The sequence below is a fragment of the Drosophila serrata genome, unplaced genomic scaffold (genome assembly GCF_035046125.1).
Source record: "Drosophila serrata isolate PLE 108 unplaced genomic scaffold, ASM3504612v1 contig_17, whole genome shotgun sequence".
NCBI classification, from domain to species: Eukaryota; Metazoa; Arthropoda; class Insecta; order Diptera; family Drosophilidae; genus Drosophila; species Drosophila serrata.
The window spans coordinates 341847-357154 of NW_028256915.1; the positions used below are offsets into that span (position 1 = coordinate 341847).

At 41.2% G+C, this 15308-nt stretch overlaps 2 protein-coding genes across 2 annotated transcripts; one reads left to right on the forward strand and one right to left on the reverse strand.

Annotated features, from left to right (window-relative positions):
- Positions 1–11: 11 nt before the first annotated feature.
- Hem (Nck associated protein 1 Hem) lies at positions 12–3866 on the reverse strand. The gene is made up of 2 exons (XM_020960568.2): positions 2462–3866; positions 12–2401 (listed from the first exon to the last, which is right to left on the reverse strand). Exons 1-2 carry the CDS (start codon positions 3639–3641, stop codon positions 201–203), a joined length of 3381 nt encoding a protein of 1126 aa, XP_020816227.1. The 5' UTR covers positions 3642–3866; the 3' UTR covers positions 12–200.
- Positions 3867–4390: 524 nt separating this feature from the next.
- IleRS (Isoleucyl-tRNA synthetase) lies at positions 4391–9843 on the forward strand. Its single transcript, XM_020960542.2, has 5 exons — positions 4391–4642; positions 4707–5958; positions 6014–6864; positions 6924–7416; positions 7474–9843. Exons 1-5 carry the CDS (start codon positions 4500–4502, stop codon positions 8422–8424), a joined length of 3690 nt encoding a protein of 1229 aa, XP_020816201.2. The 5' UTR covers positions 4391–4499; the 3' UTR covers positions 8425–9843.
- Positions 9844–15308: the final 5465 nt, after the last annotated feature.

The following is a 15308-nucleotide window of genomic DNA, read 5'->3' on the forward strand; positions in this document are numbered from 1 at the left end:
ATGATGGGTGATTTTCTTTCTAAAAGGTTTACATAAGCACTTTATTCGAAGTTTTACGAGTATAAAAATGCAGAGTCTAGAATACAATATGGTACGTTTAACAGCTTTAATATATGGTTTTTAGATTAGCATAGTGGTCGATATTCGACCGGCGGATAAACTATATTAGAAATACTCGGAGGAGTACAGTGAGGGCCGCCTTAGAGGGCCAATCCCAAGATCTGTTCCTGCTTGTACACGCCGTGGTAGGCATTGCGAATGAGTACGTAGGGGAAGCAGGACTCCAGCAGATCCATTGTGAGGAACGGGGACTGCTTGACAATTTCATCGAGGAGTAGGTAAATAGACTCTCGATTGCGAGTGGCTTCCTTGTCCGACTCTTGGCCCAAACGGAGCAGCGAAGAACTGGCCAAGGCCAGAAATTCTTTCATGCGGTCCTCCATGTCGTTCTGCCCGCAGATGGTAAAGAGTGCGCCAAATATGTTGTTAATGGCCGCCGCCATGCAGTGGGTGTTGTTTGAGTGACCATCAATGGTGGCTCGGTAGAAGGAGTTTTCGTTGCGGGCCAGCTTTGGAATTGAGACGGCCACGAAAACCATCAGTAGGCAAGCTGTGAGATGTTCGCCCTCGTCAAATTCGGGTTTCTTAGACTTTAGGGTAGTGGCGAGAGTAGGATCCACCTTACAAAGCAGACCGGCTGCCGAGGCCATATCGGAGGCCACTCGAATCTGGTCACCTCCGGGCAAATGCTCCTGGAAGTCCTTTACTGAGCTGAGAAGGAAGGGGATGCGTTTGTCCAGCACATCCACCAGTGCCTCGTGGACCAGATTGCGGAAGCAGATTATTACACCTATGATCGTCATGCGCTGCAGCACACGGTCCACGTCCTGCAGTCGCTTGAACTGTTCCTTCATTACCTCAGGTTTGTCGAAACTAGTTCGCAGGGTAATCAGTACCTCTTTGTTGGTACCTACCAGCGACTTCAGCTCCTGCACCTGGTTGGCTATATGCCACATCAGGGTTTCGTTAAGAGTTTTTATACCATATGGACCAACGAGTTCTGCCAGCGCTCTCAGCTCGTTAAGATCGGAGAACTCCTGTGGGTTAAACGGCACCCATCCTTCCGGTGAGATCGGGACGAACGCCTTCTGGTTTATGGAGAAGACAATGTTACCAGCAGAGACCCGCCTGAGCAGTACCTCGCTGTACCACGTGTTGTACAAAGCGGCTATTGTCTTTTCACCGTGCGAGTCCAAGGCCTGCGTTTGTTGCAGCAAGCAGTTGTTAAAGACTCGCGTTATGTCAATATGCACATAGTTCTCTACAGTTTGTAAGACGTTCATGTAGGCTCGCACGCTGGCCAGCAGCTCCGAGGGCTTGGCTATTTCCATAGTCTCTTGATTAAACATCACCATGCCGACTAGATCACGGGAAAACCGGTGCTCTAGGTTCTGGCAGAGATACTCGCGAGGGGCAAACGCAAACTCCCAGACGTTAACAGTGGGGCAGTAGTTGATGGCGAAGCAGAGCTCGGTCAGGGCCATGTGCAGCTTGTCCATCGTGGTCAGATCCTCACGCGTCTTCCTGTACGATTCGTCTCCCGGCTTCCGAATGTCGTCGAAATGCTTCGATTTTGATTTATCCTTCTTTTTGCGAGCGGATTGAACAGACAAGATCTTGGCACAGTGCTTGGGCAAAAGAGCATCGGCCATGGTGCACTGCTCATCGCATATCGTGGTAATGATATTCTTGGCCTCCTTTGCCATTTCCTCTAGGAAGATGTTAACCACGCTCAGAGACCGCTCGCGAATGTGGTGACGTTCCTCTGGGCACATCTCGTGCGTGCAGTTTTGGAAGTGACTGCAGATCAAGGGGAAGGCTATGATATAGCGGTTTTGGGCGGGGAACTCCAAGCACATGTGGAACTGGTCGTCGAACATTTTGTTGTAGAAACAGAAAATGCTCAAATCCGATGTTTCTACCAGTATTTCGTCCAAATTGTCCACCACTCGAGTATGAAACACCATAGAATCCAGCAGACGAGCTAGCTCTGCATGCTCAGTAATTCTGAGGGATGCTTTGCCAACGCTCATGTAGGTCTGAAGTCGGAACCAGTCAAGGCGGAATGGTCGAAAGTAGAAGAGCTCATTGTCCTCCACCTGCTTCACAGTCAGGGCTGCAGCTGTGTTATAAAGCGAACTAAAGATGATGCTCTCATCTTCCGGGCACATCTGCAGGCTTTGCATTCGTATATTCAAGTCCGTGGCATCGAAGCCGGATAAGTATTGCACGTAGTACCGCTGCATCACCTGGCTGTACTTGCGCACCAGCGCTCGGAGTTCTTCCATATGAAAGAGCAATTCCGGCAATTGTCGGTCTACCAGATCCTCATTGCTCTTGCCTATAGCAAATAGTTAATATTTATTACTATAAGAAATTGATATTTGGTTGGTTTACGTACCCTTGTTTTTTAGCAGCGGCGGATTGTCGTTGTGCCGGAGCAGCCAAAGGATTTCATCGCGTGCCAAGCAAAGGCCAATGAATATAAATATTGCCTTGGGTCCGAGCAGGCCCGGTTGGTCTGTCATTATCAGAGCCAGTTCCTTCAAGGCCGTTCTCAGGAACTTTCGCCTCTCGCGATGCATAAGAGCTGCCTTTTGAACAGCCGTATTGTAAGCGTCTTTGACCTCGCCTATCCGCTTGCTGTAGCCCTTTATACCATCGAAGGTGGCCTGAATGTACTGGTGGATCTGCAGAACCTCGTCACGGAAGAGCGCCACCACCCAGCTGGACTCCAGGGCGGAAAGCCAGATTTTGTTCACCTCCGGGTACTGCCCCAGCATCTGGTGATTTAGCAGTAGCCCAAAGATTATCCAGCGGTCCATGGCCTCCAGGGAGATGTACTCGCACGACATGGTGTCCGTTCGTACGGCTTTCAGAAGAATGGCCGGGTTGCCCACCAGACTAAGCTTTTGCATTTCCCTCCATTTGTCGGCGGGCAGATTCCTCAGAGCGTAGATGGAAGTCAGCGATCGCAGTGCATTTGTTAACAATCTTTGGTGGGGAATGAATTCCTCGGCAAGCTTTTTCAGGGGCACCTCGTAGTCGAGAATCATCTGTCCCAGGCGGGGGAAGCCCGTGTCTGCCTGGTTATTCTGCAGCTCATATGCAGCATTGTACAGTCCAAGCACAGCCTTTCGATCCTCGACCCGGGACAATACAATCATCAGAGAGACGTAGGTCACCACCAAGTCCAAGTAGTTCTTGGTTAGCTCAAAATTCAGTGTGATGTCCAAGTGAATTTGACAGGCATCCATTGTGGTTAGCAACTCGCAAACATTGTCTTTAAAGTCCAACAGATCCACAAACGTATGATAATACAGGGACAGGGACTTTATTATCTCTGCCTTGATGTTCACAATGGCATTCAGTCCCTTGACGTCGATATTGGGGAATCGCTTCACAATGAACTTAATGCTGGACTCCAGTGACTTTTCGGAGAGGAATCCTGGCTTTGATTTAGTGTCGCCGCAGGCCTTTTTTATGTTGTATATTCGCGTGAGTATTCCCAGGCCACGATCGTTCAAGATAATTAGTTTTTCAGCTATCTTTTGCTGATTCGGAAAAATTGGGCGTGCCATGTCTGCTGCTTGTTTGGCCAATGAGTGGCGGAATACAAATTTCCGGTGACACCCAGAACACAGTTGTGCACTGGCTTACAGGCCAAAATAGTTTGACACTCGATAAGCGCTAATCTGTCCAATATTGTACACTTTTAAGATAGTTAAATTGACTAAAAATATGCGACACAAAAATGTACACATTAGTCTTCTTCTTAGTTCTGCGCAAGTGATGGGACAAGAACAGTACGAATATCGAAATGGGTCTAGAAACTATCGATAGCAAAAGTAGCTAAAATTTGTACGGCCGGTTTTCATAAATTCGGCTATTTTGCATTTATGGCGAAATGAGGCATTTTTATTGTAAATATTATTTACAGTGCTCTCTGGTATAAGACCTTTTTTAGGATTCACTCTAAGAATTTCCCACATACCATGTGTATATTATGAAGTATATAATAATGTAAAAGTTTTATTTTCATTTTAAATACGGAATATTGTTTAATTAAACAAAAATGTTTGCTGGATGTTGCTGTTTATTAAACAATTCTTTATAGTTTAATTTAAAGAAAAATGCTGTATGTTTATAGTGAGGTACAGGATATGCCGAAACTCGGGCTTACATTAAAAAATTTATATTAATAATTCTTTTATTTATTTTATTTCTCTTTTCTCCTATTTTGTATTCCCATTCGTGACACGAACTATTTATTAGTGGAAGCGGTGCATTGGCTTGTATCTGAATTCGATGGTGCAACCTCATTCAAAACTTTGAATTATCGAAACTATCGTGTTGTTGGTGCCAAGCACGTTGTGCCACGCAAATTTGCCGGAGGATTTTATTTATAAATTAGCTTGCAGAATAATAACCGTTCAGCCATGGGAAAGAAACTTGAACGCAGCGATGTCTGCCGAGTGCCTGAGAATATCAATTTTCCAGCCGAGGAGGAGAACGTACTGCAGCAATGGCGTGATGAAAACATCTTCGAGAAGTGCAGCCAGCTGTCCAAGGGAAAGCCCAAGTAAGTTGTGCAGCCGATTGCATCAGGCAATAGTTGATTACTTATGGGTCCACATTGCTTCCAGGTACACGTTTTACGATGGCCCACCTTTTGCCACAGGCTTGCCCCATTACGGGCATATCTTGGCCGGCACTATCAAGGACATTGTTACTCGGTATGCCTATCAGCAAGGATATCATGTGGACCGGCGATTCGGTTGGGATTGCCATGGCCTGCCGGTCGAGTTTGAGATCGACAAGCTGTTGAACATCCGTGGGCCCGAGGACGTGGCCAAGATGGGCATCTCCGCTTACAACGCTGAGTGTCGGAAGATCGTTATGCGTTACGCCGATGAGTGGGAAAACATAGTGACGAGAGTAGGTCGCTGGATCGACTTTAAAAACGACTACAAAACCTTGTATCCATGGTACATGGAGTCCATTTGGTGGATATTCAAGCAGCTGTACGACAAAGGTCTGGTCTACCAGGGGGTGAAGGTGATGCCGTATTCCACTGCCTGCACAACATCGTTGTCTAACTTTGAGGCAAATCAAAACTACAAGGAGGTGGTGGATCCTTGTGTGGTGGTGGCCTTAGAAGCCATAACGCTACCCAATACCTTCTTTCTGGTGTGGACCACGACGCCCTGGACCCTGCCCTCCAACTTTGCGTGTTGCGTAAATCCGACGATGACGTATGTAAAGGTGCGTGATGTGAAGACTGATCGGCTCTTTATACTCGCCGAGTGTCGCCTCTCTTACGTTTTCAAAACGGAGGACGAGTACGAGGTGAAGGATAAGTTTCTGGGTAAGACGCTCAAAGATCTTCACTACAAGCCCCTCTTTCCGTACTTTGCCCAACGCGGAGCCGAGGTAAAAGGTTTTCGCGTCCTGGTCGACGAATACGTCACTGAGGATTCCGGTACGGGAATTGTGCACAATGCTCCGTACTTTGGTGAGGACGATTACCGCGTCTGCCTGGCAGCGGGACTTATTACGAAGTCCAGCGAGGTCATGTGTCCAGTCGACGAAGCCGGACGGTTTACGAAGGAGGCCACTGACTTTGCTGGCCAGTATGTCAAGGATGCTGACAAGCAGATCATGGCGAACTTAAAGGAGCGTGGTAATTTGGTATCCAGTGGCCAGATGAAGCATAGCTACCCCTTCTGTTGGCGATCAGATACACCGCTGATCTATAAGGCCGTGCCCTCTTGGTTTGTGCGAGTCGAACACATGTCCAAGAACCTTCTGGCATCCAGTGCCCAAACTTACTGGGTGCCCGACTTCGTAAAGGAGAAAAGATTTGGTAACTGGCTCAAGGAGGCCAGGGATTGGGCTGTAAGTATATCCTATTGATATTTGCTTGGATAGTTACGCAACTATTTCTTCACAGATTTCCCGCAATCGCTATTGGGGCACACCGATTCCGATTTGGCGTTCGCCCAACGGGGATGAAACGGTTGTCATTGGCAGCATTAAGCAACTGGCTGAGCTGTCTGGAGTGAAAGTTGAGGATCTGCATCGCGAGAGCATCGATCATATCGAAATACCGTCGGCCATTAAAGGCAATCCCCCACTCCGCCGGATAGCTCCCGTCTTTGACTGCTGGTTTGAGTCCGGTTCCATGCCGTTCGCCCAGCAGCACTTCCCGTTCGAGAACGAAAAGGACTTTATGAACAACTTCCCCGCTGACTTCATTGCCGAGGGCATTGATCAGACGCGCGGATGGTTCTACACCCTCCTTGTGATTTCAACGGCACTTTTCAATAAGGCTCCGTTCAAGAACCTCATTGCCAGTGGACTAGTGTTGGCCGCAGATGGGCAAAAGATGTCAAAGCGCAAGAAGAACTATCCCGATCCCATGGAGGTGGTCCACAAGTATGGAGCGGATGCTCTACGACTCTATCTCATCAATTCACCCGTGGTGCGCGCCGAGAGTTTGCGATTCAAAGAGGAGGGCGTGCGTGACATCATCAAAGATGTGTTCCTGCCTTGGTACAATGCCTACCGTTTCCTGCTGCAAAACATAGTTCGCTACGAAAAGGAAGATTTGGCAGGCGCGGGGCAGTACGTTTATGACCGTGAACGGCATTTAAAAAATATGGGCAAGGCCTCCGTCATCGATGTGTGGATTTTGTCGTTCAAAGAGTCCCTGCTAGAGTTCCTGGCCAACGAGATGAAGATGTATCGCTTGTACACAGTTGTGCCTAGGCTGACAAAGTTCATCGATCAACTAACAAATTGGTATAGTTTTTAGTTTTATATACTTACATGAACACAAGATAATTTTTACTTGTTAACAGGTATGTTCGACTCAACCGTCGTCGCATTAAGGGCGAACTGGGTGCTGAGCAGTGCATCCAGTCCCTGGACACGTTGTACGATGTCTTGTACTCTATGGTCAAAATGATGGCTCCCTTTACGCCCTACCTCACGGAGTACATTTTCCAGCGTTTGGCTTTGTTCCAACCACCTGGCGCCTTGGAACACACCGAATCGGTACACTACCAGATGATGCCCGTTAGCCAAAGTACGTTCATTCGCAGCGATATCGAACGCTCGGTGGCTTGGATGCAATCAGTTGTTGAGTTGGGTCGCGTCATGCGCGACCGGCGAACCTTGCCTGTTAAGTATCCGGTCTCTGAGATCATTGTCATTCACAAAGATGCCCAAACTCTTGAAGCTATTAGGAGCCTCCAAGACTTCATTCTTAGCGAACTCAACGTGCGCAAGCTTACGCTGAGCTCTGATAAGGAGAAATACGGTGTCACCTTGCGAGCGGAACCCGATCACAAGGTAAGAGGATATAAGGAATTTTGCCGATGTAAGACTTATATTTTTGTATATTTTTAGACCCTGGGCCAGCGGCTGAAGGGCAACTTCAAGGCAGTCATGGCTGCCATTAAGGCGCTAAAGGACGACGAAATTCAAAGGCAAGTCTCTCAAGGCTACTTTAATATTCTAGATCAACGTGTGGAACTCGAAGAAGTGCGGATAATTTACTGCACATCCGAACAGGTGAGCGGCAACTTTGAGGCTCATAGCGACAATGAGATTTTGGTGCTGCTGGACATGACGCCAAACGAGGAATTGCTTGAAGAAGGCTTAGCTCGCGAGGTTATCAACCGGGTGCAGAAGCTGAAGAAGAAGGCTCAACTTATACCGACCGATCCCGTGCTTATCTTCCATGAGCTGACTGCTGACAAACAGGACAAGAAAGAGGCTGTGGAAGCTCAGGCTCAACTGACTAAAGTTTTGTCCAACTATGCAAATATGATCAAGGCTGCCGTTAAGTCAGAGTTTGCTCCTTACTCAGCCCAGCAGGCCGCCAAGAAGCGTCTAATAACCAGTGAGATTGTCGATCTGAAGGGAATCCCCTTAAAGTTGACCATTTGTTCAACAGAGGAATTACAGCTGCCAGTCGTGCCTTGGCTCAATGTCGCCTTGGCCGAAGAGCTTAAGCCACGATTTGGCAACAGTAATAGGGCGTCGTTGTTCCTCCAGCACAGCGTAACCAAGGAACTTATCACACTGTCCGCGCTGCGCAGTGAGCTAGAAAATCTATTTGGCCTGTATGGTGTTAACTTTAACATCTACGTCATCGATCAACACAAGAAGATCAGTGAGTTGAAGTCCGTCGAAAAGATTCTTGCCGGCAATTTGTTGGTCCTAACTCGCAGCCAGGATACACTTAAGTCTGTAGCGGGATTTGAAACATCTCCGTCTCCATACTCTAAATTTGTAAACCATCCTTCGGGTACATCCACTTTTACTGAAAATCCATTGGGTAACCCTTTGTATTAAACGCGGAATTCACCTTGTAATTGTTTGATTGAGCCGAAAATAAAACATATGTTCTCAACTTTTTTAAAAAGTTGTAAACCATTCAAAAAAGTTGTTTTTTATACCCCTCCAAAGAAAGTTCAATTATTTCCAATTTATTATACCCTTGCAGGTTATTATCATTTTATTCAAAAGTTTGAGATACACAATTTTGTTTTATTCTAGAATTTTTGTAGTACATTTAATAGGGCTACTATACCATGTAGTTACCACAGGAACAATCGGGAAATTAATACAAATAACGATTACAATTTTTTCAGTTTTCTACTTATGGCCAAAAACTTAAAATTGCTTAAAAACGAGTATTTTTAACACGGTTACATAAAAAATTGGTCAGATTGATCAAGACTAAGAAAAATTTTCATTTTCTAAAATAAATTTCGAAAAATTGGTGTCAAACACGCGTAAACGGCATTTATGTAATTTTTATCAAAAAAACGGCATACAAAATGACATGTTTTTGTTTTGTCAATCTCTTAAACAAAATTATTTTGGTTTACTTTTCCTTTCTAATATCACGCAGAGAATGCAAAGAGTCAATATAAAGTGCAAAAGAACACATGCGATCACCAATATTCGTACAGTTTTATGTTGAATTATCGCTTTCTAAAATGTCGAGTCCGACCGGGACTAAAATTGAATTTAAAAAATAACTACTTAATATTTTAAAATCAAACAAAATAAATGTATTTATTTATAATTCATGAAAATGTGTTGTAATGCAATTTTTCATCACGTTTCCCTAAAATCATAGCTTAAACTGGTTTCTTGCAAATATAACTTCTGTTTTTGTCGCGCGCGAACGCAGTAAATTTTACTGAATATCTTGAAAACTAACAAGACTTTAAAATCGACCTTAGCACCAATTATAGTGCTTACCAAGAGCTATACGTTTCAATTTTAGTAAAATTCAAATAAAGTATTGGCACACGTTTTTTTAGTTTGAATGCGTACGAATGAGGTATTTGACACCAGAGAATTGCCCATATTTTCACAAAATTAAAAATATAGCAATTTTGTATTAATTCAGGTTTTCGGTTTTAATTTTATGAAAATAGGAAAATCGAACTATGTTATATAACTGACACAGTCTGGTCTGAACGGAGATGCCAGACTCATTCCCACATATTGATATATATAGTGACATATCCACAGTCCCACGGACTTTAGCACATGCCTATTTATTCCACATATGTAAAACCATGAATCATAATCGAATCACACGTTCAAAGTTCGGAATCGCTAGCTCGAAAACAAAATTATCAAATTTTAAAAGAGCACTTGTATCCCAGAGCGAATGCACTTGAATCCAAGATAAGAATCAATTAATTATCTTGTAATAATTCGGTTTAAATAAAATAAAATATTTTTTTAAACTTACGAATAACAAAGTATTTAATTGGCGCAGCCGGTAGGATCAAAAGAATCCTTTTAGTACGGTACTGGTCAAATTTAAGGATACGCTATACAACTAGCTATCTAGACCAGCGGACTAAACCAGTGATTAAAAAAATTTGATCAGCTAAAGAATCTACGTGCAAGTTGTATTCTAAAGAAAATCCCGTGCGCTCGGAAACAAATTTCAAATTCGTATTTTAAATTCTGTGACTTTTCAATAAACCAAAACTTACCAAAACAAAACTAAAAATGGCAACAGTGGCACAACTCTCCGAGCTTCACTTAAATCAGTTACTGAACCAAATCAAGGAGCTGCACTATTACGATGGCACACCAGGAAAGCTATCAATATTCATCAACCAGGTTGATCAGTTGTTGACCCTCTACCCAACACAAGATGCCCGGCAAGCTCATATAATTTACGGCGCTATCAAACGAGTGATAGTGGACAACGCATTGGAAGCTGCGACCCAGGCAGGAGCAACATCATGGATGGAGATCCGAGAAACCATACGTGACGCTGATAAAACAACTGGAAGAAACGCCATACTCAGGGAGCATCAGTAAGTTCATCCAGATGCTGGAAGCACAGCATCGCAATATCTTTGATAAGCTAGAACTAGAATGTAATCCCGTAATTAAGAGCAATTATTCCGATATGTTAAAATGGACTATCAAGTCTACAATCGATAAGAAATTACCAGATAGAATGTACATGTCGTTGGCTCGTAAGGATATTGACACTATCCCAAAGTTAAAACAAGCCACTATGGAACTTGGTCTTTATGACGCAAATCCTGAAGATATGTATTTTCAAAAATCTCATGATTATAGTCGCAGGAATAAGGGAAATAAAAATTTAAATAATAATCAAAGATATTACAACAACAAACATAATACAAATTCTTACTATTCGTCTACGTTTCAAAATAATAATCAAGCCAGTAATTCGAATCGAAGTACCCAGAATCGAGATCCAAGTAACCCTACTATTGTTGACCCGCAAGTATGTCACAATTTTAGGAATAAGTTAAATCAAGATAGGCAGAATAACCCATTGAACTTCGCACAACCCGGGTAATAATGGTCCCGTAAAAAGACAAAGAAAAAGTAGTTGTGGACAGACTAAAATGGATGTAGACGTAAATTTTCATCAAACTGCCTCGGAAACCTCGGACACGGGAGAAGAGGAAGAGTCAGTCCATATGTAAGAATTGATTATCAGAAGAATCTTTACAAAGATATGATTGACACAGGGTCGTCCATCAACATCATTAGGGAAAATTTTTAAAAATTGAATAGAAACTAAAGAAAATCTGACGGTATATACAATTAAGGGCCCAATAAAATTAATCAAAAGCATAATGATTAAGCCCAATGAAATATGTCCGTTTGAATAAAAATTTTATGTGCATAAATTCTCTCAAAATGATGATTTCCTGTTAGGTCGTCAATATTTAGAAGATACCAAAGCAAAGATTGACTATGAGAAGGAGCCTGTAACCTTAGGTTCAAAAACCTATAAAATCAGGTATGAGGAGAAAAAGGGATAAATCATTATGTTATTTTCCGGAATGATCTGATCATTTACAATTTGTTCCGGGATCGGTTGTTCTTCTTGAGTTTTCTTATATTTAACAATGAGTTTCTTAGGTATACTCTTAAATTTATATTTATATGTAAGACATATGCTTTGTAACACGCTGTAATATTTTACATGGGATTATTTCTTTTGTTTGAATGTAAGCCAAAGGTTTTATTTTGGTTATGTTGTTAACAATATAAATTGACTGTGTAAAATCTGCAAAGTTCTTTGAAATTATAAATTCATTTATTTGCATAGTAAAATTCAATAATGTTGTTTCGTTGTATGGAAACTCTATTGTTGGTAGAATTTTGATTAACAAGTGTTTCTGGAATACTTCAGGTGATTAATAAGTTTGGTTCAACATAATTGATTTGGAAATCTTTGTGTGCTGTAGTGTATTTACATTCAGTAGGTTCTTGCCTAATAATTCCTACCAAACATTTTCCGAAAATTGGTTTTTCTGTATGTGTGTTATAGACCTTATCTTCGTAAATATAAAACTTATCAAATACAGATTCGGTAAGGATGTAATTGGACTCGTCAGGATATGGGACTATATTGAAGATTGGGACTTTCATTATTTCGCTAGGAACATGGGAAATAATTAAAATTTCGTATGTATCTGTCTTAAGCCAAGTGGATGTTTTAATTTTTAGCAGTTTCTCGGAATTAACTTGTTTTATATAATCGTGATTAAGCAATTTCGGATTACAAATTCCCAGTCTAGTGAGTTGCATACCCATTCTATATCTTCATATATTCAGTGAATTGTTGTAAATTGAACTTAAGTACTGCTACCTGTTGGTTTTTTCCTTTTCTATTTTGAATTTGTTGATGATATCTATCCCTATTCTATATACATATGTATATCATATTCAAATCTATTTTGAATTTGTTGATGATATCTATCCCTATTCTATATACATATGTATATCATATTCAAATCGTGATTCTGAACTGAATTTTCTGTTGATTTTGCTTTTTAACTCATCTCTGTCATCCTGATCTAGCGTGCCGAATAAATATTTGTACGCTGTTTGGTTTGGTTCTCTTAATTATTCTCAAACCATTTATTTCCCTTTTTAGTTTTTCGACTAAGAAATCTATTTGGATTACATCGGGAAAATACTTCGCCTCATCCAATAAGTTCTCAAACATTAGCATGGTCTTAGTTATGTTTATGCTTAAGTAGTGATATTCGTAAGTTGCGTGTATTTCCGTAACTCCTAGTATATCCATTTTTAGCATTAATTGTGTTTACTTCTATGCTACTGCCTTGGACTACGGCGATGAGAGTGATGATTGCCAGACATATGTACATATAATCATTACGGGGAATACGGGGCATCTCTTAATCTTCTTCGATGGTTCTGGAATTATAGTATTTACTTTGGTTAGTCTTCTTTTGTTTCTTGAATTTGGACTTGTAATGTAAGATTTTCCTGCCTCTATTTCTTCATAACTATCTCTGTTTTTGTTTCGATTGTCAATTTTTTTGATTTTATTTTGTTGTGCATCAAAATCGAGGCTTCCTGCGTATAGAAAAATATCTGCTGAAGTTCCCTTAGTGCTATTGTGCTTTGGTTTATGATTATAAACATATACGATCGTTTCAAATTTTGTACATCGATCTTCTATATTTTGTTCACTTCCAATAATTCTGAGCTTCTCATTTACTGCCTTATGAAACCTTTCTATGTAAAAAACACCATTTTTACTTGTCGTGATGGTTATATCTACGCCTTCTGCTCTTAGCCAGTTTTGCAATGCTATACACATAAACGCTGAATCTTTATCCGCTTTTAATTCTTGCGGTTTTCCCATGTCTCTAAATATCTTCATGAGGGCTCTCTTTGCTTCTAGCCAATTTCTACTCTTTACTTCAATTAGAGTAGCAAATTTCGAATAGATATCTATGCAAGATAGGAAGATTTGGTTCCCTGTTACATAAAAATCTATCACATATTTTTCCCTAGCGTTTAGGACTTCGGGTGTCGTTTCGAATACAAGTTTCGTATTCCTATGTTTAGTTTTGTTTGTAGTTGTAATACCTTTGATTATTGCTTAGATTTTTGTTTCCCTTGTTCTTGCGATTATGATCGTGAGATTTTTATAAATAAATGTCTTCAGGATTTGCATCACAAAGACCAAGTTCCATGGTGGCTTGTTTTAGCTGTGGGATAGTATGAATATCCTTACGAGCCAACGACATGTACATTCTATCTGTTAATTTCTTATCAATTGTAGACTTCATAGTTTCTCTTAATTACAGGGTTACATTCTAATTCTAACTTATCAAAGATATTACGATGCTGCGTTTCCAGCATCTGGATGAACTTACTGATGCTCCCTGAGTATGGCGTTTCTTCCAGTTGTTTTATCAGCGTCACGTATGGCTTCTCGGATCTCCATCCATGATGTTGCTCCTGCCTGGGTCGCAGCTTCCAATGCGTTGTCCACTATCACTCGTTTGATAGCGCCGTAAATTATATGAGCTTGCCGGGCATCTTGTGTTGGGTAGAGGGTCAACAACTGATCAACCTGGTTGATGAATATTGATAGCTTTCCTGGTGTGCCATCGTAATAGTGCAGCTCCTTGATTTGGTTCAGCAACTGATTTAAGTGAAGCTCGGAGAGTTGTGCCACTGTTGCCATTTTTAGTTTTGTTTTGGTAAGTTTTGGTTTATTGAAAAGTCACAGAATTTAAAATACGAATTTGAAATTTGTTTCCGAGCGCACGGGATTTTCTTTTAGAATACTACTTGCACATAGATTCTTTAGCGGATCAAATTTTTTAATCACTGTTTTAGTCCGCTGGTCTAGATAGCTAGTTGTATAGCGTATCCTTAAATTTGACCAGTACCGTACTAAAAGGATTCTTTTGATCCTACCGGCTGCGCCAATTAAATACTTGGTTATTCGTAAGTTTAAAAAAATATTTTATTTTATTTAAACCGAATTATTAAAAGATATTTTTTAATGAAGAACACCGACCGAATAATTTCGTGTCTCAAACTGAACTCAACTTATTAAACTAGGAAGGCTGACGTTCAAGCCTCGGTTTCGAGCTTTTGTGGATCTTGATGGATTTCGAAAGATTCTAAGAGAGAGCTTAATTGATTCTATTAATTTCTCTTTGATTCAAGTGCATTCGCTCTTGGATACAAGTGCTCTTTTTAAATTTGATAACTTTGTTTTCGAGCTAGCGACTCCGAACTTTGAACGTGTGAACGTGACAAATAGGAAAGGATGTTTAGACAATAAAATTGTTTAGTCTATTACTGGGGACTTATGTTTATTCTTTCGACTCATGTGGAGTTGTGGTGTCCGAGAACTGTATGGTTATTATTCGATTATGATTCATGTTTTTACATATGTGGAATAAGTAGGCATGTGCTAAAGTCCGTGGGACTGTGGATATGTCACTATATACTGTATTTATCATTAGTGATCAAATTGCAAGAACTTCTCACCTCTTTTAACTTCCTTAAAGATTCATACACAACTTAGCTTATACTACTTATAAAAGTAAACAATAATTGGTAGTATAGGGTTGAAAAATAAATTAAATGTTTCTAAATTTATATGTATGTATTAAGCATATTGCGGTTCTAGTAACTCTTGCGCTTTGTCTTACCGAACTTAGTTTTCTTTCTTGTTTGACACTGCAAGGCTTCTTGTTTGTTTATTTTATTGTTTTATTATTATTTGAAATAATGGAAGAGAATACTAATTGTAATGAACTGCGTAAGCATTTAGTTCTTGCAACTTACCTGCTATCAGAATCGTGTTAATCCTCTTTCTAATTCTTTCCCATAATTCATAAAGATAGGTATCCCATGGAAAAGAAAAATGCGTG

Excerpts from the sequence above, each read along its gene's own strand:
- Hem (XM_020960568.2), bottom strand. The coding sequence starts at position 3,641 with ATGGCACGCCCAATTTTTCCGAATCAGCAAAAGATAGCTGAAAAACTA. Across the intron at positions 2,402-2,461 it reads GCCGCTGCTAAAAAACAAGG|GCAAGAGCAATGAGGATCTG; the intron begins GTACGTAAACCA and ends TATTTGCTATAG.
- IleRS (XM_020960542.2), top strand. The coding sequence starts at position 4,500 with ATGGGAAAGAAACTTGAACGCAGCGATGTCTGCCGAGTGCCTGAGAAT. Across the intron at positions 5,959-6,013 it reads AGGAGGCCAGGGATTGGGCT|ATTTCCCGCAATCGCTATTG; the intron begins GTAAGTATATCC and ends ATTTCTTCACAG. Across the intron at positions 7,417-7,473 it reads GAGCGGAACCCGATCACAAG|ACCCTGGGCCAGCGGCTGAA; the intron begins GTAAGAGGATAT and ends GTATATTTTTAG.